Raw genomic sequence first — 27,297 nt, forward strand, 5'->3', positions numbered from 1 at the left:
TCAACAAAATAATTTTTTAAGGTATTCTTAGAATATTGTATCAGTTTTCAAGCTCCACACTTGTTCTGTGCTCTGTTGAGTATTTTTTTGAATTTTATTTTGTAGGTTTGCTAGACTTCGATCTTTGGTATTTCATTGCCTTGTTGTTTCAACCTAAAATTTCAATATTTACATGATGAGAAATGTGTCATGTTACAATTGCATTAATGGGGCATGAAACCATTATTTGTTTTCTTTTGCGATTCAGATGGATTATGCAATTTTAAACAGCTTTACATTTTTTTTCTTTTATCTAATTTGATTTAATTTTCTGTTGTCCTTTGTTGAAAAGCATACCTAGGCAGGCTCAGGAGAAGCAATGCACTACTGGGATCTAGCTGCTGATTGGTAGCTGCAGACATATGCCTCTTGTCATGGTCTCAAATAAAGTGTTTGGCTAACTCCCAGTAATGCATTGCGGCTCCTTCAACAAACGACAGAACAAAGCAATAGAAGTCAATTGAAAAGTTGTTGCATGTTCTATCTGAATCATGAAAGAATTTGGGGTTTTATGTCCCTTTAAGCTGTACTTTATACAGTGCCAAAAAAAACCTTCTCATTTAGGAAAAAATGACAGAAATTCAGAAGGCATTTTAACTATCTAGATAAGGATTTATAGTACTGTGTAGCTTTGCTTTTAAAGGTAAAAAGTGTTTTTTTTATATATATTTCAGCCCATGCACAACACAATTTTATTTAAGCCGTTACCATATTTGTACAACTTTCATTCTTGGTTATGTTCAGCCTGTTTATACATTTGCAAGATTACTAATACTATCTGCCTGTTTTTGTTAAAGGGGCAGCAAACCTAGCAAATAATGTTATATGATTCTGCACATAGTGCAGAATTATATAACATTAGCTTAGCGCCAGCTTCCTAAAGCAAAGGGTTAGAGAGATATTTTACTATAAAAACAGAGCGCCGCTCCTGGATCTACGGGAGAGAGCAACATTGAGTTCAATAGCGCGATTGAGCAAGCTGTGATTAGACAGCGTGCTGCAATGCACTTAGTAGAAAAAAACAGACCAGCTCAGTAGAGCCAGGAGAGGCGTTCTGGTTTTATAGTAAAATATCTCTCTAACCTTTTGCTTTAGAAAGCTGGCGCTAAGCTAATGTTATATAATTCTGCACTATGTGCAGAATCATATAACATTACTTGCTAGGTTTACTGTCCCTTTAAGTGTCTCTGGCACATGATCAGATGAGCCACTTGTCCTCATGACAGAGATACACTTTATGTAGACTTATCCGTATTTAATCAAAGGAGCAATTGGAATTGTTCCCTTTGGCCAACATGGATTTCCTGCTAGTTTCAGTATGAGTATGAATAGCTCCCGCAATTAGAGCATGTGTGGGTGAAGAATAAGCATGCACACAGCTTATTACCATATTGGTGGAAGGCCACACACATTTTAAATTATATCACTAAAGCAGTGGTAACGTTTACATTTTGCAACAAAACAAAAAACATAATTTATGTAAGAACTTACCTGATAAATTAATTTCTTTCATATTGGCAAGAGTCCATGAGCTAGTGACGTATGGGATATACAATACTACCAGGAGGGGCAAAGTTTCCTAAACTTCAAAATGCCTATAAATACACCCCTCACCACACCCACAATTCAGTTTAACGAATAGCCAAGTAGTGGGGTGATAAAGAAAGGAGTAAAAAGCATCAACAAAGGAATTTGGAAATAATTGTGCTTTATACAAAAAAAATCATAACCACCATAAAAAAGGGGTGGGCCTCATGGACTCTTGCCAATATGAAAGAAATTAATTTAACAGGTAAGTTCTTACATAAATTATGTTTTTTTTATGCAATTGGCAAGAGTCCATGAGCTAGTGACGTATGGAATAGCAATACCCAAGAAGTGGAACTCCACGCAAGAGTCACTAGAGGGGAGGGATAAAATAAAAACAGCCATTTCGCTGAAAAAAATTAATCCACAACCCAAATATAAGTTTATTCTCATAAATAAAAGGAAAACTTAAATCATAAACAGAAGAATCAAACTGAAACAGCTGCCTGAAGAACTTTTCTACCAAAAACTGCTTCTGAAGAAGAAAATACATCAAAATTGTAGAATTTAGTAAATATATGCAAAGAAGACCAAGTTGCTGCTTTGCAAATCTGATCAACTGAAGCTTCATTCTTAAAAGCCCAAGAAGTGGAAACTGATCTAGTAGAATGAGCTGTATTTCTCTGAGGCGGGGCCTTACCCGACTCCAAATAAGCTTGATGAATCAAAAGCTTTAACCATGATGCCAAAGAAACGGCAGAAGCCTTCTGACCATTCCTAGAACCAGAAAAGATAACAAATAGACTAGAAGTCTTCCTGGAATCTTTAGTAGCTTCAACAAAATATTTCAGAGCTCTCACCACATCCAAAGAATGTAAAGATCTCTCCAAAGAATTCTTAGGATTAAGAAGGGACAACAATTTCTCTATTAATGTTGTTAGAATTCACAACCTTAGGTAAGAATTTAAATGCAGTCCGCAACACTGCCTTATCCTGATGAAAAATCAGAAAAGGAGATTCACAAGAGAGAGCAGATAATTCAGAAACTCTTCTAGCAGAAGAGATGGCCAAATGGAACAACACTTTCCAAGAAAGTAGTTTAATGTCCAAAGAATGCATAGGCTGAAATGGAGGAGCCTGTAAAGCCTTCAAAACCAAATTAAGACTCCAAGGAGGAGAGATTGATTTAATGACAGGCTTGATACGAACAAAAGCCTGTACAAAACAGAGAATATCAGGAAGTTTAGCAATTTTTCTGTGGAATAAAACAGAAAGAGCAGAGATTTGTCCTTTCAAGGAACTTGCAAACAATCCTTTATCCAAACCATCCTGAAGAAACTGTAAAATTCTAGGAATTCTAAAAGAATGCCAAGAGAATTTATGAGACGAAGTCTTCCAAATTCGATAATAAATCTTTCTAGAAACAGATTTACGAGCCTGTACGAGCCTGTAACATAGTATTGATCACTGAATCAGAGAAACCTCTATGACTAAGCACTAGGCGTTCAATTTCCATACCTTCAAATTTAATGATTTGAGATCCTGATGGAAAAATAGACCTTGAGACAGAAGGTCCGGTCTTAATGGAAGTGGACCAAGGTTGGCAACTGGACATCCGAACAAGATCTCCATACCAAAACCTGTGAGGCCATGCTGGCGCCACCAGCAACACAAACGATTGTTCCATGATGATTTTGGAGATCACTCTTTGAAGAAGAACTAGAGGTGGGAAAATATAAGCAGGTTGATAATACCAAGAAAGTGTCAACGCATCCACTGCTTCCGCCTGAGGATCCCTGGACCTGGACAGGTACCTGGGAAGTTTCTTGTTTAGATAAGATGCCATCAGATCTATTTCTGGAAGACCCCACATCTGAACAATTTGAGAAAACATATCTGGGTGGAGAGACCACTCTCCCGGATATAAAGTGTGATGACTGAGATAATCCAATTCCCAATTGTCTATACCTGGGATATGAACCACAGAAATTAGACAGGAGCTGGATTCCGCCCAAACAAGTATCCGAGATACTTCTTTCATAGCTTGAGGACTGTGAGTCCCACCCTGATGATTGTCATATGCCACAGTTGTGATACTGTCTGTCTTAAAACAAATGAACGGTTCTCTCTTCAATAGAGGCCAAAACTGAAGAGCCCTGAGAATCACACGGAGTTCCAAAATATTTATTGGTAATCTCGCCTCTTGAGATTTCCAAACCCCTTGTGCTGTCAGAGGTCCCCAAACAGCTCCCCAACCTGAAAGACTTGCATCTGTTGTGATCACAGTCCAGGTTGGACGAACAAAAGAGGCCCCTAGAACAATAGGATGGTGATCTAACCACCAAGTCAGAGATAGTCGAACATTGGGATTTAAGGATATTAATTGTGATATCCTTGTATAATCCCTGCACCATTGGTTCAGCATACAAAGCTGGAGAGGTCTCATATGAAAATGAGCAAAGGGGATCGCGTCCAATGCTGCAGTCATGAGACCTAAAACTTCCATGCACATAGCTACTGAAGGAAATGACTGAGACTGAAGGTTCCGACAGGCTGCAACCAATTTCAAATGTCTCTTTTCCGTTAGAGACAAAGTAATGGACACTGAATCTTTCTGGAAACCTAAAAAGGTTACCCTTGTCTGAGGAATCAAAGAACTTTTTGGTAAATTGATCCTCCAACCATGTTTTTGAAGAAACAACACTAGTTGATTTGTGTGAGATTCTGCAGAACGTAAAGACTGAGCAAGTACCAAGATATCGTCCAAATAAGGAAACACCCCAATACCACGCTCTCTGATTACAGAGAGTAGGGCACCGAGAACCTTTGAAAAGATTCTTGGAGCTGTCGCTAGGCCAAAAGGAAGAGCAACAAATTGGTAATGCTTGTCTAGAAAAGAGAATCTCAGGAACTGATTAGTGATCTGGATGAATCAGAATATGAAGATATGCATCCTGTAAGTCTATTGTGGACATATAATGCCCTTGCTGAACAAAAGGCAGAATAGTCCTTATAGTCACCATTTTGAAAGTTGGTACTCTTACATATCGATTCAAAATTTTTAGATCCAAAACTGGTCTGAATGAATTTTCTTTCTTTGGAACAATGAATAGATTTGAATAAAACCCCAGGCACTGTTCCTGAAAACGAACTGGCATGATTACCCCTGATAACTCCAGGTCTAAAACACACTACAGGAAAGCCTGAGCCTTTATTGGGTTTGCAGGGATGCGTGAGAGAAAAAATCTTCTCACAGGCGGTCTTACTCTGAATCCTATTCTGTACCCCTGAGAGACAATACTCTGAATCCATTGATTTTGGACCAAATTGATCCAAACATCTTTGAAAAATCTTAATCTGCCCCCTACCAGCTGAGCTGGAATGAGGGACGCACCTTCATGCGGACTTGGGGGCTGGCTTTGATCTCTTAAATGGCTTTGATTTATTCCAATTTGAGGAAGGCTTCCAATTGGAAACAGATTCCTTGGGGGAGGGATTAGGTTTCTGTTCCTTATTTTGTCGAAAGAAACTAAAACGGTTAGAAGCTTTAGATTTACCCTTAGGTCTTTTATCCTGAGGCAGAAAAACTCCCTTCCCCCCAGTAACAGTTGAAATTATTGAATCCAACTGAGAACCAAATAACTTATTACCTTGGAAAGAAAGAGATAGCAATCTGGACTTAGAAGTCATGTCAGCATTCCAAGATTTAAGCCACAAAGCTCTTCTAGCTAAAATAGCTAAAGACATAGATTTAACATCAATTTTGATGATATCAAAAATGGCATCACAAATAAAATTATTAGCATGTTGAATCAAGTTAACAATGCTGGACAAATCATGATCCGATACTTGTTGCGCTAAAGTTTCCAACCAAAAAGTTGAAGCAGCTGCAACATTAGCCAAAGAAATTGCAGAAGATGACCTGAATATAATATATATATATATATATATATATAATAGGCTTTCCTTAGATAAGATTCAAGTTTCCTATCTAAAGGATCTTTAAAAAAAGTACTATCTTCCGTAGGAATAGTAATACGTTTAGCAAGAGTAGAGATAGCCCCATCAACCTTGGGGCTCTTTTCCCAAAACTCTAAAGAAACTGCTGGCAAAGGATACAATTTTTTAAACATTGAAGAAGGAATAAAAACATAATTTATGCTTACCTGATAAATTTATTTCTCTTGTGGTGTATCCAGTCCACGGATCATCCATTACTTGTGGGATATTCTCCTTCCCAACAGGAAGTTGCAAGAGGATCACCCACAGCAGAGCTGCTATATAGCTCCTCCCCTAACTGCCATCTCCAGTCATTCGACCGAAACTAGCCGAGAAAGGAGAAACCATAGGGTGCAGTGGTGACTGTAGTTTAAAATTTAGACCTGCCTTAAAAGGACAGGGCGGGCCGTGGACTGGATACACCACAAGAGAAATAAATTTATCAGGTAAGCATAAATTATGTTTTCTCTTGTTAGGTGTATCCAGTCCACGGATCATCCATTACTTGTGGGATACCAATACCAAAGCTAAAGTACACGGATGAAGGGAGGGACAAGGCAGGTACTTAAATGGAAGGGACCACTGCCTGTAGAACCTTTCTCCCAAAAATAGCCTCCGAAGAAGCAAAAGTATCAAATTTGTAAAATTTTGAAAAGGTATGAAGCGAAGACCAAGTCGCCGCTTTGCAAATCTGTTCAACAGAAGCCTCATTTTTAAAGGCCCAGGTGGAAGCCACAGCTCTAGTAGAATGAGCTGTAATCCTTTCAGGGGGCTGCTGTCCAGCAGTCTCATAGGCTAAGCATATTACGCTCCGAAGCCAAAAAGAAAGAGAGGTTGCCGAAGCCTTTTGACCTCTCCTCTGTCCAGAGTAAACAACAAAGAGGGAAGATGTTTGACGAAAATCTTTAGTCGCTTGTAAGTAAAACTTTAAAGCACGGACTACGTCCAAATTATGTAAAAGACGTTCCTTCTTTGAAGAAGGATTAGGACACAATGATGGAACAACAATCTCTTGATTGATATTCTTGTTGGAAACTACCTTAGGTAAAAACCCAGGTTTTGTACGCAGAACTACTTTATCTGTATGGAAAATCAGATAAGGAGAATCACATTGTAAAGCTGATAGCTCAGAGACTCTACGAGCCGAGGAAATAGCCATCAAAAACAGAACTTTCCAAGATAAAAGTTTGATATCAATGGAATGAAGGGGTTCAAACGGAACTCCTTGAAGAACCTTAAGAACCAAGTTTAAGCTCCATGGAGGAGCAACAGGTTTAAACACAGGCTTAATTCTAACCAAAGCCTGACAAAATGCCTGGACATCTGGAACCTCTGCCAGACGCTTGTGCAAAAGGATAGACAGAGCAGAAATCTGTCCCTTTAAAGAACTAGCTGATAATCCTTTATCCAAACCTTCTTGGAGAAAGGACAATATCCTAGGAATCCTAACCTTACTCCATGAGTAATTCTTGGATTCACACCAATGAAGATATTTGCGCCATATCTTATGGTAGATTTTCCTGGTTACAGGCTTTCGTGCCTGTATTAAGGTATCAATGACTGACTCGGAGAAGCCACGCCTTGATAAAATCAAGCGTTCAATCTCCAGGCAGTCAGTCTCAGAGAAATTAGATTTGGATGATTGAAAGGACCTTGTAGTAGAAGGTTTTGTCTCAGAGGCAGAGGCCAAGGTGGAAAGGATGACATGTCCACCAGGTCTGCATACCAGGTCCTGCGTGGCCACGCAGGCGCGATCAAGATCACCGATGCTCTCTCCTGTTTGATTTTGGCAATCAGTCGAGGGAGCAGAGGAAACGGTGGAAACTCATAAGCCAGGCTGAAGAACCACGGTGCTGCTAGAGCATCTATCAGCGTCGCTTCTGGGTCCCTGGACCTGGATCCGTAACAATGAAGCTTGGCGTTCTGGCGAGTCGCCATGAGATCCAATTCTGGTGTGCCCCAACGATGAACCAATTGAGCAAACACCTCCGGATGTAGTTCCCACTCCCCCGGATGAAAAGTCTGACGACTTAGAAAATCCACCTCCCAGTTCTCTACACCTGGGATATGGATCGCTGATAGATGGCAAGAGTGAGTCTCTGTCCAGCTAATTATCTTGGAGACTTCTAACATCGCTAGGGAGCTCCTGGTCCCCCCTTGATGGTTGATGTAAGCCACAGTCGTGATGTTGTCCGACTGAAATCTGATGAACCTCAGGGTTGCTAACTGAGGCCAAGCTAGAAGAGCATTGAATATTGCTCTTAACTCCAGGAATTCCAGACTGCACCCCAACCTAGAAGGCTGGCATCTGTTGTTACAATTGTCCAATCTGGCCTGCGAAAGGTCATACCTTTGGACAGATGGACCCGAGATAACCACCAGAGAAGAGAATCTCTGGTCTCTTGATCCAGATTTAGCAGAGGGGACAAATCTGTGTAATCCCCATTCCACTGACTGAGCATGCATAATTGCAGCGGTGTGAGATGTAGGCGCGCAAATGGCACTATGTCCATCGCCGCTACCATTAAGCCGATCACTTCCATGCACTGATTCTACAGAATCTATCAGAGTTCCTAGGAAGGAAACCCTTGTGAGGGGTGATAGAGAACTCTTTCCCTCGTTCACTTTCCACCCATGCGACCTCAGAAATGCCAATACTATGTCCGTATGAGATGTCGTCTAGATAAGGGGCCACTGCTATGCCCCGTGGTCTTAGGACCGCCAGAAGAGACCCCAGAACCTTTGTAAAAATTCTTGGGGCTGTAGCTAACCCGAAGGGAAGAGCCACAAACTGGTAATGCCTGTCTAGAAAGGCAAACCTTAGGAACTGATGATGATCTTTGTGAATCGGTATGTGAAGGTAAGCATCCTTTAAATCCACTGTGGTCATGTACTGACCCTACTGGATCATAGGTAGGATTGTCCGAATAGTTTCCATTTTGAACGATGGAACTCTGAGGAATTTGTTTAAGATCTTTAGATCCAAAATTGGTCTGAAGGTTCCCTCTTTTTTGGGAACCACAAACAGATTTGAATAAAATCCCTGTCCTTGTTCCATCTGTGGAACTGGATGGATCACTCCCATTATTAGGAAGGTGAAATCTCCCTTGTGGGGGGGAAGCTTTGAAGTCCAGAAGATATCCCTGAGATATGATCTCCAACGCCCAGGGATCCTGAACATCTCTTGCCCATGCCTGGGCGAAGAGAGAAAGTCTGCCCCCTACTAGATCCGTTGCCGGATAGGGGGCCGTTCCTTCATGCTGTCTTAGAGGCAGCAGCAGGCTTTCTGGCCTGCTTGCCTTTGCTCCAGGTCTGGTTAGATTTCCAGGCCGGCTTCGATTGCGCAAAAGTTCCATCTTGTTTTGTAGCAGAGGAAGTTGATGCTGCACCTGCCTTGAAGTTTCGAAAGGCACGAAAATTAGACTGTTTGGCCCTTGATTTGGCCCTGTCCTGAGGAAGGGTATGACCCTTACCTCCAGTAATGTCAGCAATAATTTCCTTCAAACCAGGCCCGAATAGGGTCTGCCCCTTGAAGGGAATGTTAAGTAATTTAGACATTGAAGTCACGTCAGATGACCAAGATTTAAGCCATAGCGCCCTACGCGCCTGGATGGTGAATCCAGAATTCTTAGCCGTTAGTTTAGTCAAATGAACAATGGCATCAGGAACAAAAGAATTAGCTAGCTTAAGTGTTCTAAGCTTGTCAAGTATTTCAGTCAATGGAGTAGCTGTCTGAAAGGCCTCTTCCAGAGACTCAAACCAGAACGCCGCAGCAGCAGTGACAGGAGCAATGCATGCAAGGGGCTGCAGGATAAAACCTTGTTGAATAAACATTTTCTTAAGGTAACCTAATTTTTTATCCATTGGATCTGAAAAAGCACAACTGTCCTCGACAGGGATAGTGGTACGCTTTGCTAAAGTAGAAACTGCTCCCTCCACCTTAGGGACCGTCTGCCATAAGTCCCGTGTGGTGACGTCTATTGGAAACATTTTTCTAAAAATAGGAGGGGGGGAAAACGGCACACCGGGTCTGTCCCACTCCTTAGAAATAATTTCTGTAAACCTTTTAGGTATTGGAAAAACGTCAGTACACACTGGCACCGCGTAGTATTTATCCAGTCTACACAATTTCTCTGACACTGCAATTGTGTCACAGTCATTCAGAGCAGCTAAAACCTCTCCAAGCAACACCCGGAGGTTCTCAAGCTTAAATTTAAAAGTAGACATATCTGAATCAGGTTTCCCCGAGTCAGAGACATCACCCACAGACTGAAGCTCTTCCTCAGCTTCTGCATATTGTGACGCAGTATCAGACATGGGCCTTAAAACATCTGCGCACTCTGTATTACGTCTAACCCCAGAGCTATTACGCTTTCCTCTGAATTCAGGCAGTCTGGCTAATACCGCTGACAGGGTATTATCCATGATTGCCGCCATGTCCTGCAAAGTAATCGCTATGGGCGTCTTTGATGTACTTGGCGCCATTTTAGCGTGAGTCCCTTGAGCGGGAGTCAAAGGGTCCGACACGTGGGGAGAGTTAGTCGGCATAACTTCCCCCTCGTCAGAATCCTCTGGTGATAATTCTTTTAAAGATAACAGCTGATCTTTATTGTTTAAAGTGAAATCAATACATTTAGTACACATTCTCCTATGGGGTTCCACCATGGCTTTTAAACATAATGAACAAGGAGTTTCCTCTATGACAGACATGTTTATACAGACTAGCAATGAGACTAGCAAGCTTGGAAAACACTTTAAATCAAGTTAACAAGCAATATAAAAAAACGTTACTGTGCTTTTAAGAGAAACAAATTTTGCCAAAATTTGAAATAACAGTGAAAAAAAGGCAGTTAAAGGACCAGTCAACATTGTAGATTTGCATAATTAACAAATGCATGATAATAAGTCAATGCAATAGCACTTAGTCTGAACTTCAGATGAGTGGTAGATTTTTGTTAAATAAATTGCAAAGTTCTGTCTATTTCCACTCCCCCTGTACCATGTGACAGCCATCAGCCAATCACAAATGCATATACGTATATGCTGTGAATTCTTGCACATGCTCAGTTGGAGTTGGTGACTCAAAAAGTGTAAATATAAAAAGACTGTGCACATTTTGTTAATGGAAGTAAATTGAAAAGTTGTTTAAAATTGCTGCTCTATCTGAATCATGAAGTTTAATTTTGACTTGAGTGTCCCTTTAAACTAACGAAATTTTTACAGTGTATGTAACAAGTTAGCAGAGCATTGCACCCACTTGCAAATGGATGATTAACCCCTTAATACAAGAAAAAGATTAACAAAACGAAAAATATGTTTTTTAAACAGTCATAACAACTGCCACAGCTCCTACTTTTGAAGCCTTTTGAGCCCTTCAGAGATGTCCTATAGCATGCAGGGGACTGCTGAGGGAAGCTGAATGTCAGTTTGTAATTTTAACTGCACCAACTGTAACTTTTATACTATAACAGTGGAAAGCCTCAGGAAACTGTTTCTAGGCAAAAATAAAGCCAGCCATGTGGAAAAAACTAGGCCCCAATAAGTTTTATCACTAAAGCATATATAAAAACGATTAAACATGCCAGCAAACGTTTTATATTGCACATTAATCAGAGTATATACCTCTGATAGCAAGCCTGATACTAGTCGCTATTAAATCACTGTATTTAGGCTTTAATTTACATTAATCCGGTATCAGCAGCATTTTCTAGCAAATTCCATCCCTAGAAAAATGTAACTGCACATACCTTATTGCAGGATACCCTGCACGCCATTCTCCCTCTGAAGTTACCTCACTCCTCAGACATATGTGAGAATAGCAGTGGATCTTAGTTACTTCTGCTAAGATCATAGAAAAACGCAGGCAGATTCTTCTTCTAAATGCTGCCTGAGATAAAATAGTACACTCCGGTACCATTTAAAAACAATAAACTTTTGATTGAAGAAAAAACTAACTATATTTTACCACTTTCCTCTTACTACCTCCAGCTATGTTGAGAGCTTGCAAGAGAATGACTGGGTATGGCAATTAGGGGAGGAGCTATATAGCAGCTCTGCTGTGGGTGATCCTCTTGCAACTTCCTGTTGGGAAGGAGAATATCCCACAAGTAATGGATGATCCGTGGACTGGATACACCTAACAAGAGAAAGAAGTACCAGGCCTATTCCATTCCTTAGAAATCATATCAGAAATAGCGTCAGGAACTTGAAAAACCTCTGGAATAACCACAGGCGGTTTATAAACAAAATTTAAACGTTTACTAGTTTTAATATCAAGAGAACTAGTTTCCTCCATATCCAATGTAATCAACACTTCTTTTAACAAAGAACGAATATACTCCATTTTAAATAAATAAGATTTGTCAATGTCAATATCTGAGGCAGGATCTTCTGAACCAGATAGATCCCCATCAGAGAAGGATAATTCAGCATGTTGCTGGTCATTTGAAATTTCATCAACTTTATGAGAAATTTTAAAAGACCTTTTACGTTTATTAGAAGGCAGGATGGCAGACAAAGCCTTCTGAATGGAATCAGAAATAAATTCTTTTAAATTTACAGGTATATCTTGTGCATTAGATGTTGAGGGAACAGCGACAGGCAATGAACTACTACTGATGGATACATTCTCTGCATGTAAAAGTTTATCATGACAACTATTACAAACCACAGCAGGAGATAAAACCTCCACAAGTTTACAACAAATGCACTTAGCTTTGGTAGAACTATTATCAGGCAGCAGGGTTCCAATAGTGATTTCTGAGACAGGATCAGATTGAGACATTTTGCAAATGTAAGAGAAAAAACAACATATAAAGCAAAATTATCAATTTCCTTATATGGCAGTTTCAGGAATGGGAAAAAAATGCAAACAGCCTAGCCCTCTGATCCGGAAATGACAAACTCGCGTCACAGATGACGCAACCTTGTGAAGGACTCAGCATCAACTAAGACGCCGGAAATGACGATTTTGCGTCAACGAACGTAACTTTGCTCCAAAAAAATCTCGGGCCAAGAATGACACAATAAACTTTGGCATTTTGCACCCTCACGAGCCTAATTCTGCCCGCGAATTTAAAAGACAGTCAATTTGAAAAAGGGACTAAACTCCAGGTAAGAAATAATTTTTCCTAAAAAAAGCATTTCCCAGATATGAAACTGACAGTCTGCAAAAGGAAATATACTGAAAACCTGACTCATGGCAAATATAAGTACAATACATATATTTAGAATTTTATATAAATACATAAAGTGCCAACCCATAGCTGAGAGTGTCTTAAGTAATGAAAACATACTTACCAAAATACACCCATCCACATATAGCAGATAGCCAAACCAGTACTGAAACAGTTATCAGTAGAGATAATGGAATATGAGAGTATATCATCAATCTGAAAAGGAAGGTAGGAGATGAATCTCTACGACTGATAACAGAGAACCTATAAAATAGATCCCCCGTGAGGAAAACCATTGAATTCAATAGGTGATACTCCCTTCACATCCCTCTGACATTCACTGTACTCTGAGAGGAATCGGGTTTCAAAATGCTGAGAAGCGCATATCAACGTAGAAATCTTAGCACAAACTTACTTCATCACCTCCATAGGAGGCAAAGTTTGTAAAACTGAATTGTGGGTGTGGTGAGGGGTGTATTTATAGGCATTTTGAGGTTTGGGAAACTTTGCCCCTCCTGGTAGGATTGTATATCCCATACATCACTAGCTCATGGACTCGTCATACATGAAAGAAAATAAAATTTGCAACTAAAACTACAATGCAAAAATACTCCTATGCAAATCTGACATGCACTGCAGTCCATTTCAAAACAATTTGTCCCTTTCAAAAAGTATCTAAACATTGTCTATTGTGCATAAGAACTGGTACTGCAGTATAATTGCTTTATAGCTAATAATGACAAGTCTAACGGTGGAGAGGAAGATGCCTCACTAGAAAATGCGATTTATATTATTATTTGTAGAAATCAGGACTATAATGCATCTTAATTTGCACTATTAAGGGCCAGATTACAAGTGGAGCGCTAAATTAGCATTAGCGAATGCTGGTATTACAAGTTAAGCTCAATGCAAACGAGACCATGTGTTCGCATTGCTAGAAAGCATTGTGCTCACAAGAGCTCGCTTCCATAGGTTCCAATGGGAGCCTCAAACTAGTGCAGCGGAGGGAGTAAGTAGCGCAGTGATGGCAGCAAATTGTAAATATATATGTATATGCTTATATGCATGTAAATACACACATTAACACATATTACCACATATATATATATATATTTATTTTTTTACAAAATAGAGCGCACTCACACCTTCAAATTCAGCTGCCAGGGTGCCAACAGGCTATGGAATACAAGTAAAAAATAAATACACTGGATTAAAAGGACCAGCGAGTGCCGCATTTTTTACTTGTGTATATATAGTTTGGAATAATTATGGACTTCACTTATGGACTTCACTAACTAAAGCTATACACTGCTGAACAAACCCCTAGTGTGAATATTTATATCTATATATTTACTGGGAACACACAGTTCCCATAAACCGCAATGTAAGTGCCGTTTTATTTTTTAACTCACCCACCAACTTTAAAACCCTAAACACTGCTTTTTGCAAATATTTTATTCACAAATAAAGATGCTGCTATATTTATTTTTTAATAAAATATATGGCACTTGATTTTGGGGGCATTTGGTGGACATTTTTAAAATGAACCAGAGATCTGATCTCTGGTTAATTTTATAAGCGCTAATTGCTACTGCGAGTTATTTGTTGCGTGCCCGCAAACGGGCAAATGTAATTTAGCCCTAAATGGAATTTAAAAAAATTAAGCACAATTTCTCATTAACCTTTTCCAGGAATAACTTAACATATGCATGCCAAATATTCTTTTGAGTTTAAATTTGGAATAATTATGGACTTCACAAACTAAAGCTATGCACTGCTTAGCAAATCCCTAGTATGAATACTGTTTTGGCGACTATTATAGTTGTATATATCTGACCCTTATGCGGAGCTTAGTCCTAACACTGGCCCCAACTCTAATCACACCATACAGTGTAGTAACGGATAAATGCAGCAATGGTGAGAAGTATCATGTGCTAGTGAGATGTGAGGACTGCATCTTATTTCTCTTCATGTTTAAAAAAAAACAAACAACATAATTTATGTAAGAACTTACCTGATAAATTAATTTCTTTCATATTAGCAAGAGTCCATGAGCTAGTGACGTATGGGATATACATTCCTACCAGGAGGGGCAAAGTTTCCCAAACCTTAAAATGCCTGTAAATACACCCCTCACCACACCCACAATTCAGTTTAACGAATAGCCAAGAAGTGGGGTGATAAGAAGGAGCGAAAGCATCAAAAATAAGGAATTGGAATAATTGTGCTTTATACAAAAAAATCATAACCACCACAAAAAAGGGTGGGCCTCATGGACTCTTGCTAATATGAAAGAAATGAATTTATCAGGTAAGTTCTTACATAAATTATGTTTTCTTTCATGTAATTAGCAAGAGTCCAGGAGCTAGTGACGTATGGGATAGCAGATACCCAAGATGTGGAACTTCCACGCAAGAGTCACTAGAGAGGGAGGGAAAAAATAAAGACAGCCAATTCCGCTGAAAAATTAATCCACTACCCAAATCAAAAGTTTCAATTTTAATAATGAAAAAAAAAATGAAATTATAAGCAGAAGAATCAAACTGAAACAGCTGCCTGAAGTACCATTCTACCAAAACTGCTTCTAAAGAAGAGAAAACATCAAAATGGTAGAATTTAGTAAAAGTATGCAAAGAAGACCAAGTCATTGCTTTGCAAATCTGATCAACAGAAGCTTCATTCTTAAAAGTCCAGGAAGTAGAAACTTACCTAGTAGAATGAGCCGTAATCCTCTGAGGCGGGAATCAACCCGACTCCAAATAAACATGATGAATCAAAAGTTTAACCAAGATGCCAAAGAAATGGCAGAAGCTTTTTGACCTTCCTAAAACCAGAAAAGATAACAAATAGACTAGAAGGCTGTCTGAAATCTGAATAGCTTCAACATAGGATTTCAAAACGCTTACCATATCCAAAGAATGTAAGAATCTTACTAAAGAAGTCTTAGGATTAGGACACAAGGAAAAGACAATAATTCCTCCCTAATGTTGTTAAAATTCACAACTTTAGGTAAAAATTGAAATGAGGACAGCAAAAACCACCTTATCCTGATGAAAAATCAGAAAAAGGAGATTCACAAGAAAGATAATTCAAAAACTGTTCTGACTGAAGAGATGTCTAAAAAGAACAATACTTTCCATGAAAGTAATTAATGTCCAGAGAAAGCATATGCTCAAACAGAAGAGCCTGTAAAGCCTACAGAACCAAATTAAGACTCCAAGGAGGAGAAATTGGCTTAATGACAGGTTTGATACTAACCAAAACCTGAACAAAATAATGAATATCAGGAAGATTAGCAATCTTTCTGTGAAAAAGAACAGAAAGAGCAGAGATTTGTCCTTTCAAAGAACTTGCAGACAAACCCTTATCCAAACCATCCTGAAGAAATTGTAAAATTCTAGGAATTCTAAAAGAATGCCAAGAGAATTTATGAGAAGAACACCAAGAAATGTAAGTCTTCCAAACTCGATAATAAATCTTTCTAGAGACAGATTTACGAGCTTGTAACATAGTATTAATCACTAAGTCAGAGAAACCTCTATGACTAAGAATCAAGCGTTCAATCTCCATACCTTCAAATTTAATGATTTGAGATCCTGATGGAAAAATGGGCCTTGAGATAGGTCTGGTCTTAACGGAAGTGTCCAAGGTTGGCAACTGGCCATCCGAATGAGATCCGCATACCAAAACCTGTGAGGCCATGCTGGAGCCACCAGCAGTACAAACGAACGCTCCATTAGAAGTTTGGAAATCACTTTAGGAAGAAGAACTAGAGGCAGAAAGATATAGGCAGAATGATAATTCCAAGGAAGTGTCAATGCATACACTACTTCCACCTGAGGATCCCCGGACCTGAATAGGCCCCTGGGAAGTTCTTTGTTTAGATGAGATGACAACAGATCTATTTCTGGAAGCCCTCACATCTGAAAAATTGAAAAACATATCTGGGTAAAGAGACCATTCTCCCGGATGTAAAGCTTGATTAACAGAGATAATTTGCTTCCCAGATGTCTATACCTAGGAAAAAAAACACAGAATTTAGATAGGAGCTGGATTTAGCCCAAGCAAATATCCGAGATACTTCTGTCACAGCCTAAGGACTGATAGTCCCACCTTGATGATTGACATACACCACAGTTGTGACATTGTCTGAAAAAAACAATAAATGTCTCTTCTTCAAAAAGAAACCAAACTGAAGAACTCTGAGAATGCACGGAGTTCCAAATTATCAAATGGTAATCTCGCCTCCTGAGATTTCCAAACCCCTTGTGCTGACAGAGATCCTCAGACAGCCTCCCAACCTAAAAGACTCACATCTGTAGAGATCATGGTCCAGGTTGAAAGAATCGAAGAGACCTGTAGAACTAAATGATGGTGATCTTAACCACCGAATCAAAGATAGTTAAACAATAGGATTCGAAGATATAAAAAGTAATATCCTAGAATCCCTGCACCATTATTCAGCATAAAAAACTGGAAAGGTTTTCTATGAAAATGAGCAAAGGGAATCAAATCCAATGCTGCAGCCATGAGACTTATAACTTCCATGCATATATAGCAACTGAAGGAAATAATAGAGACTGAAGGTTCCGACAGACGGAACCCAATAAAATTGTCACTTTTCTGTTAGAGACAAAGACATTGACACAAGCTATCTGGAAACCTAAAAAAGGTGACCCTTGTGTGAGGAATCAAGAGCTTTTGATAAAAAAAATCCTCTAACCATGTCTTGAAAAAACAAAGTTGAATCGTATGAGATTCCGCAGAACGAAAAGACTGAGCCAGTACCACGAGACTGTCCAAATAAGGAACACTGAGAACCTTGAAAAGATTCTTAGTACTGTCGCTAGACCAGAAGGAAAAGCAACAAATTGGTAATGCTTGTCAACAAAAGAGAATCTCAGAAAATAAAAATAATCTGAATGAAAACAGAAAATGAAGATATGCTATTGTATCTAATGTAAACAAATAATGCTATCACTGACCAAAAAAGGCAGAATAGACCATATAAACACCAATCTAAAAGATGGTACATTTATATGATAATTCAAAAGATTTTCTATCTTTGGAACAATGAATAGTTTAGAATAAAACCCCAAAACCCAGTTCCTAACAATGGAACTGGAATAAATACCCCAGAAGATTCCAGGTCTGAGCAGCGCTTGAGCCCCAACAGGTGATCAGCCGCGCTTCAACACTACCCAAAATATATAGGACTGAAACACACTTAAGGAAAGTGTTAGCCTTACTGGAATAGCTGGAATATAATAGAGAAAAAAAGACTTCTCACAGACGGTTTTACTCTGAATCTTATTCTGTACCCAAAATCTAAGAAATTTGGACCGAATAGAACCAAACAAATTTCAAAAAAGTCTTAACCTGCCCTTTACCAGCCAAGCTGGAATATGGCACATACATGCAAATTTGGGGAGCTGATTTTGAACTAAAAAACTTCCAATTAAAAACATGTTACTTGGGTAAGAATTTAGGATTTCGTTCCTTAGTAAGAACAACTAAACTAATATAAGCTTAAAGTTTTAGTCTTAGGACTCAATCTTGAAACCCAGAGTAACAGTTAAGAATTGAAACCAATTATGAACCAAATATTTGATTATCTTGGAAAAAAGAAATATGGATTTTTTAGAAATCACAAAATTCTTCTAGCTAAAACAGCTAAAGACATAGATTAAACCTCATTTGCGAAAATATTCAATAAAATGAAGACACAAATGAAATTATTAGCATGTTAATCAAGTTAAAGGACCAGTCAACATTCTATGACTATTCTGTCATAACGGCTCTAAAGCCCAGTGTAATTATGACGGAATAGAATGGCATAACGGCGTTAAAAGGTTAAAGTGCCTCTGTTTTTAATCGAATTTTTAAAAAACGGGCACTTTATCATCAAAATTTACATTCACTTTAAGCAGACTGAAGCTAATCCGGATATAAATATATTATGCAATGCAAGTGTGAGGAAAACATGCAAACCGGCCACTTTCTGCTATATACAGAAAAACTTTTACGATGAAATTTGTTCAGTTTAATAAACAAAGATTAAGCAAGCTACTTATTGCACTAATACAGAATCCTCTCACGGAAGCAGCCGACACCGCTCTGAAGCAGAAGAGGAAGGTCACATGACCGGGTTGAAAGGAGCTGTGCCATTAAGCAAAGCGCGTGCTTCCAATCCGGCTCAAAAACTAAACAAAACACTTAGTCAAATATGAGCCATTGTAGTTGCAAAAATAACCAACAGAGACAATAAAACCTCTGCCATGTCCCACAAAGTTAATATAATTCAAAAGACAACCAAGGACTTGCATGGTAGTACTTTACAGTAAAAACAAATGAGCCAGAATTAGGAGTTAACCCCTTCATACCCATAAAGGGAATGAACTCTAAGTCTCTTGCCACATACAATAAAAAGTGCCTGCATACTGCCTGTAAAAAATCCTCAACTAAGGATTCCTTCTTTAGTCCTAATAATAAAAGCAGAGAGCTATTCTTGAATTTTATAAACTCTTAAGTACAAGTCTCCTCACCTAGAAGACAAAATGCACTTACCTGCAATCTAGCTGTCCGGCAGGGAGACAGCTCACAAGGCGTGAAAGGACACATACTCCTTACAGAGGCCTGTAGAAAAAATAAAGAATAGAGTAAACCTACTCTGGCTTTCTATACTAGGGCAGCAATATGTTAGGAAAACAGAGCAAGGCCACCCTCACAAGTTCCTAACTGCTTTAAAGCCACCACTTCTCTTTGCTGAAGAGATTAACGTGGACTACGGCTAGACCCAAAAATCTTCTTTGAAGCGATAGCAATCCAATTTTCTTCAGACACCAAAATTTCACCTTCTCCATTGACAGAGGCAAAGAGAATGACTGGGGATTATGGGTAGGGGAGTGACACTTAAAGGGACACTGTACACAAAAATTTTCTTTCGTGATTCAGATTGAGCATGAAATTTTAAGCAACTTTCTAATTTACTCCTATTATCAAATTTTCTTCATTCTCTTGGTATCTTTATTTGAAATGCAAGAATGTAAGTTTAGATGCCGGCCCATTTTTGGTGAACCTGGGTTGTCCTTGCTGATTAGTGGATAAATTCATCCACCAATAAAAAAGTGCTGTCCAGAGTACTAAAACAAAAAAAAAGCTTAGATGCCTTCTTTTTCAAATAATGATAGCAAGAGAACGAAGAAAAATTGATAATTGGAGTAAATTAGAAAGTTGCTTAAAATTGTATGCTCTTTCTGAATTACAAAAGAAAAAATTTGGGCTCAGTGTCCCTTTAACAGCTTTGCTGTGGTGCTCTTTGCCTCCTCCTGCTGATATTCCCACTAGTAATTGATGACGTTGTGGACTCTCTATATTTTAGGAAAGAAAGTAGCATTTTTTTAACTGCATGAAGCAGGTTGTAGGGTTTAAATTTGGCAGGTGTGGGGTGTTAGAAAAAAAAAAGGCATGGAAAAGTGCCTTTACATAGCAGTCTATGGTATGTTCCCTATAAATATATATGTATATGATTATATACATATATATTTATCTGTTAATATGTGTATATATACAGACAAACAAACACATATATATGTATATTTTATATATTTAACATTTGCTTCCCATCGTTGCGCGACTTAGCCCCTTCGCTGCGCAAGGTTTTCATGCTGTGTCTCACGGCATGATAATGAGGCTCCGATTGAAGCCTATGGAAGCGCAAAGCTTCTATGCAATGTTAACACAAGTGGGCCACTTGAAATACCAGCGGACAATTGCGTATGCTAGTATTACGAGTGGAGCGTAAATATCGCACTTGCAAAAGCAAAATTTTGCCATCCCCTCATAATCTGGCTCATAATGTTCAGAAACTATCCTTATTCCTAAGAAGCATATGCAAGTAACTGTTTAGTGACCTTTACACTGTGGGTTATTGCTGCGTTTCCACAGTCTGAGTTTAGTGTGTACCATTATATACACTGTATACAGAACACTTCTGCTATGAAAAATAGGTTAACAAAATACATATGAAGTTCTTGGTATTAGCAACTATTTATATTCACCACGGTGTCCACAGTGCATAGAGACAAAATATTTGTAAAATGTGGACCACCATGTTATAGGTATTTAGCCGTTGTTACAATTTATGCTCAGCTAAGCCTCAAGAAATGTTGTGTTATATAAACAGGAGCAGTAAATACTAAATGTATTGAGAATCTGTAAGGCTACAGGTTGCTTTTTTGGGAATGCAGTTCAACCTGTTAAGCCTTTCTGTGAATCACATTAGCCTGGAAATAACATAGATCGTGTCTCTCAGAATAAGTAACATACACAGTGGTGGGTCTAGAAACCTTATGTCGAGGGGGCATACAAACCACCACTGTACATGTGTAAGTGGCAGAGTCACCCTTACCAACCCTAAACTTACACCCAGATCATATAATGATGGTCAATAATAAGAACGGCTTACTTTGTACACATAAAGGACGAGTTTACGAGTGGAGCGAAACTTGCACTTTCACAAGCGTGATATTTGCACTCCACTCGTAAAACAAGTGCACGCAATTGGGCCCTGGTATTTTAAGTGGCCAGTTTTTTTTCCTAACACCCCAGACCTGCCAACTTTAACCCCTAAAAACTGCTTTTTGCATTTTTTTTGTTAAATAAAAAAAAATATTAAAAAATATATACTTTATTTTGGGGGCAAGTTGGGGTTATTTTGAAAATGAACCAGTGGTCTCACCTTTGGTTAATTTTCGGAGTACTAATTGCTACTGCGAGCTTGCAAATTTGGCCGTTTGCAGGCGCGTAATAAATTAACGCTCCACTTGTAATCTGGCCCAATTTTTTTTTTCCTGTTTGTTTTTTAAAGGAATATGTATATGTAGAAATATTTTTTTATGAATAAATAGAACATATTGTGCTATGTTTAGAGCATTAGAATGTGAAATATTCATATTTTCATGTTGGGTTAGCGCATATGAGAATATTCAATCGGGTTTGCGTGAGAGTGGTGTTAGTTTTTTCCCCCCACTTTTTTCTCTCCATTGACTTCAATGGGGGAATATGTGAACACACACGTGATATTCTATGTTTGGCTTTTAAGCGCTCGTCGGGTTAGCATGCAAGCGAAAACAGTTTACTGTCAACTTAATATGAGTGCAAACTGACAAGCGCAAAAGGCTTACTTCTTGCGCAATTAATGCTCGAGTGGAAGCGTTAATTAGCGCGCCACCTGTAATCTGGCACATGGTGTTTAATGTCTCTTTAATACATTTATTGTACCTGAGTTCTAACACTGTTGTCAATTGTTAGGAGAAACTTTTTGAAGAATAAAATCATACAATTATGTTTTCATGAATAAATAGATTTCTGCTTAAACAAGACATTTTTTAGTTGTGCAAGATCCAATCAGTGGTCCAGATGTGAACTGGTTGATTATGAGATTAAAATGACTCAACCTAAATACTAATGTTCTGGACGACAAATAAGTAAGGCAGACGCCTCAAATCTCTGTTGTACAGCTATTTTATATTATATAGATGTTGCAAATAACCATATTTTTAAATATACAATCTCTTTCTCCCCAAAGTACCCAGCAATACAAAGTAATATTGGCAAATGTTGCAGAAGAGTGATTTTGCTGGTTTATGACTTGAGAACAAAGAATGCAAGAGGCATCTGGAATTGCAAAACAAAACTTCCATATGGTATCCTTTGAACATTGACTATATATATATATATATATATATATCAATGGTACCAGCCCAGGGTGCAGAAACAGTCCAATAATCAATCAAAATAAAATTCCACTCTGGATTTAAGCCCAGGTTTATTCTGTGATTTTTGGGGCGTTCACCCCTTCCTCAGACAAATGTTTTAAGAAGGGGTGAACGCCCAAAGCGTTACAGAATAAACCTGTTTGCTGTGCTTAAATCCAGAGAGTGCGATTTATTTTGATTGCATATATATCTTGGAAAGTAGCAGGCATCTTCAATCAAAGCATTGCACTGAGAATATCTAATTAACCACATGGTTGTTTCACTGTGTTACCAATATAATATTGTCCCAATATTGATTCCCACAATGAGTAAATGAATAGGTGTCCTTATATACAAACAGGTAGAGATAAAATTGTATTATGATGCATTAAATGATACACAAATCTGGTTAAAAGGATGCTAAACAGTTCTTGCTTCATTAGACAGACCAAACAGAACATTTTGTAACCTACAGCAAATCAAATTGCTGGAACAAGCAATTCGCAGCATTTTAAAAACCTAGGTTATCGATTTTGCTCGTTGGCCTTTCTAGGAAGTGTGGGAAAAAGCATGTTTACACAAAGGTATTTAAAGGGACAGTCAACACTCTTTGGCGGGCACAAGAGAATTTGAAACTAGCCCTGGGGAAGAAGATGATGAGAGGAGGAGTTATGGAGCCATGTTTTTTTTCCAAACGGCTCAGAACGGCAGTTTTTTTTTTTTTTTACAAAAGTGATTCAGTCTGGACTAGTGAATAAGGATGTTTTCAATAATCGTGTTGTTAGTAATTTATTCCAGCAAGTTTATTTTGAGTGTTGACTGTCCCTTTAATATAGGAATGCAGAATTTTAACATAATTGTTACTACGCACTGATTGACACATAATTTTCATATGATTGGTAAGGAGACATTGTTGTCTGGGCTATTTACTATGCACCAATGATAATGATTTTACATAAAAAAATGTACAGCAGTTTTGTTATTAAAACTCACACTTTTTGGAGCAATAGAATATTGTACAATATACACAATTCATATGGGCTACACATCTGCACTGGTGTTGAAAACACAACAGATAGAAATGGACAACAACTACATGCATCAAGTGAACATTACTACAAAAAGTATGAATGGGACATATTAGGTTTGGTGAGTGCATAATGCAAATATAATTTGCATAGACATGTGCAGTTACTTTGTGGTGTTAAGACAGCCAGGCTATGAGCTACAGGTGCAGTGAAACCAGAATGTGCAAACTGCTGGTTAACCATAGACCCAGCTTTATATTCCAATACTTCTACAGTTATTACAGTCTGTGTGTGACATTTATTTCATGCTTTACAGATGTGGCTGAAAGTATTGGTACCATTCCACTTTTTTTTTTATACGGAAAACAGAAACTTCACATATTATTGTAAACAAAAAAAACAAATGGCTGGAAAAAAAATATTTATACTCTTAACCTAAAATGGGATTCAGATCTGGACTCACAGAAGGCCACTTAGGAATGGTGATTTTTTGAGGCATTTCCAGTCATTATCCTAATGGAGGAGCCATGACCTGCAACTGAGACACAGTTTTCTGACACCGGGCAGTATATTTTACTGAAGAATGCCTTGATAGTCTTCTGATTTCATTGTGCCCTGCACAGACTCTAGGCACTCAGAGGCAGCAAAGAAACCCTAAAACATCACTGAACCTCCTCTATGCTTCACTGTAGGGATGGTGTTCTTCTCTTTGAAAGCTTCTTTTTTTTCTTCTGAAAACATTGAGTTGTGATTTGTCAAAAAGCTCTACTTTTGTTTCATCTGTCCAAATTACATTCTCCCAGAAGGACTGTGGCATTTTGGTAAAATCCAGTCTGCTATTCTTTCTTTTTCTTTCTTAGAAGTGTGGTTTTCCTAGGTCTTCTATGATGGAGCCCATTTTAATTTAACTTGAAACTGTTGCAACTTGAGCTTCAACATCAGCTAGGATCTGTTTTGAAGTTGTTCTTGTTTCTTTCTCCATCATTCGAACAATCTTTCTCATCATTCTTGGCTCAATTTTCCTCTTGTGGCCACATCCAGGGATGTTAGCTACAGTCCCAAGGCTACTTCTTAATAATATTGGTAACAGTGCATACAGGAACATCAAGCTCTTTAGAGGTGGTCTTATAGCCTTTACGTTGACTATGCTTGGCTAATACCTTCTTTCTAACCTCCTCAGACAACTCTGGTTTTTCTTCTCTTTTGCATGTTCAGTGTGATACACACAGTGACACACAACAGCAGAGTGAGTAATTTTCTCCATTTTAACTGGATGAATTAGTCATTATAAGATTAAAGACACCTGTAATACTAATTAAAAGAGAATAGTCTGCTTGACGTATCACTACGAAACAATTCATTATTGTAACTTCTAAAGGGTATCAATAGTATTGTCCCAGTCATTTTAGAATTTTCTCTATACACTGTGCACGATAGCATTATTTGATTAAAATGCAAGGGTACCAATATTTGTTTGGCGACATCTGTATATATTTGAAACATTGTCTCCAGCCATATATTGCCATTTGTACGGCTGTTTATAAATGTAGGGCAATAAAATCAAGAATGCGAGAGACTCTGGAGAAAACAAAGCATGAAAAACAAAAGTATAATGTCAAGAGGAACAAAGCTTAAGATTTAACCCCTTGCTTACTAGATATGACTGCAATGCTTTGCTAAGTAATGTGTTGTATCCCTCACCAACAGCCAAAGGGTTGACGTTTACAAATGCATATTATTTACAATAGGCTGTGTAAAAAAATAAATAAACCTTTGTTCAAATTTGGTTAAAAATGGCTTTAATAATTTTATATGTGGATATATTCCCTGATAATAATTACCACTTATGTCTCTCTTCCTTTTGTGTTTATATGGATTATACTCTTACAAGCACACTCAAAGTGTGGTGGTCACTTACAAGGTATCAAAAGCAGTCATGCTAATAGAGTAGACAAACAGCAGAAACTGCTAAGGAATAGATCATGCTTGCACTTGATTATAACAAATGATATTTAATGCACTTCAATGCAGATTTAATACGTTTAATCCCACCGAGGGAAAGTGTCTCAAAGTATTAGAAATCCTCTTAAGCCAGAATCACTATGGCCTGGGCAGTTGACAATCTTTAGAGATCAAGGTGCCTTTTTTCCTTTGATCACACCTGCTAGATAGTTAAGTCACTTACTGTTGGCTATGTTTGAAGCTGTGTAACTGTCTGCCATTCCCGAGACCTGACTTGCAATGCTGATCTCACTTGCTCTTCGGTATCCCCTGAAGTGTGGGGCTGTTATAGGGGAGGAAGGGGAGGCATTTTCCACGAAGACTGCACCATGAAATTGAACAACATCCGCTATGAAGCCGAAAGAATATATATAAAAAAAAAAAACATAGGGAAACAAGGGGAGGGGGAAACAAACAATGACAAAAGAATAAATTAAAATTTAGACCCAAACAGGACAAAAAAAAAAAGGCATTAGGAGGGATGAAGATGCAAAGGAGACAGCTCATAGGTATGTTTTAAACCATTCAAAACACAAAATAAGATGCTTTTCATTGAGTGTCATGTCAAACCTAATACAAAGACAAGCAAATGAAATACAATCCCAGCATCAATTTCATTCCATTGGTGAAATAAGGCAACAGATAGGGACAATAAAGCCAAACAAAACTCTTAAGAGGGACTGCAATAGGTTGCTTGCTCAGCAGTAACATGCTGCAGACCCTGTAGGAAGGGTTAACAGACAGTATATACACATGTACATGTATATACAAAAGCATTTTTTAACATATATATCGTGAGACAGATATATATGATTGCTGTGGCAAGCAATAAAATATTGCAAACAAAAATTTTTTGGATTATTTGTTAATTATAAAGGGTAATATAGGAAGGGAGTCACATCGGCTTCATGTGATTTTGCTTAGGATTTGTCTTTCAAGTTTTCAAAATGACAGTCTTATGCTTACAAAATGATGAAGAACAAACCGTTTGCTCTAATACTTCTGTAGGCGTGAGTGGAATGGGGTAAAATGAGCACATTGTTTTAATGATCTCTGCACAATGAATGGTTGTGAATTTTAATACATTTTTTTTTAAAACAAATTAATTCAGAGTTTTTTTTGTTTTTGAGGAACAGCTGTAAATCCAAAGAATAGTGTCACCAGTAGTGTTGGTGGATTATAGCTTCCTCTGGAGTGCTAGTATTAGACCGTGAGAAACATTAAAGGGTCAGTAAACAACTTGTGCTTAAAGGTACAGAAAACTCACATTTTTTATTTCATGATTCAGATAAAGCATGCAATTTTAAGCAACTTTCTAATTTACTCCTATTATGATTTTTTCTTGGTTCTCTTGCTATTTGAAAAAGCAGGAATGTAAGCATAGGGGCTTGATCATTTTTGGTTCAGAACCTGGGTAGCGCCTGCTGATTGGTGGCTAAATATAGCAACCATTTAGCAAGCGCTACCCAGGTGCTGAACCAAAAACTGGCTGGTTCCTATGTTTACATTCCTGCTTTTTCAAATAGCAAGAGAACCAAGAAAAAAATCATAATAGGAGTAAATTAGAAAGTTGCTTAAAATGGCATGCTCTATCTGAATCATGAAAGAAAAAATTGAGTTTTATTTCCCTTTAACAAGATTTTTGCAATAAATGAAACTTCTAGGTGAGTGCATTAACACCTTGTTTGCTGCAATTGTCTTTCAATATCCAAACTCCATCCACCACTTGCTAGAGGAGCCAAACTGGGCTTGTTATTAGAGTAGATAAGT

The 27,297-nt window shown here is 38.2% G+C and overlaps 1 protein-coding gene across 11 annotated transcripts in view; it reads right to left on the bottom strand.

The window, feature by feature from the left end:
- The window catches only part of PITPNM2 (phosphatidylinositol transfer protein membrane associated 2), a 545,415-nt gene that overhangs the window by 64,239 nt on the left and 453,879 nt on the right, over window positions 1-27,297 (bottom strand). For all 11 annotated transcript variants that reach the window (XM_053701788.1, XM_053701795.1, XM_053701793.1 and 8 more), the window contains one exon: window positions 25,712-25,876. In XM_053701788.1, coding sequence (XP_053557763.1) covers window positions 25,712-25,876 — 165 coding nt within the window. The remainder of the gene's footprint in view (window positions 1-25,711; window positions 25,877-27,297) is intronic.

The sequence above is a fragment of the Bombina bombina genome, chromosome 2 (genome assembly GCF_027579735.1).
Source record: "Bombina bombina isolate aBomBom1 chromosome 2, aBomBom1.pri, whole genome shotgun sequence".
NCBI lineage: Eukaryota > Metazoa > Chordata > Amphibia > Anura > Bombinatoridae > Bombina > Bombina bombina.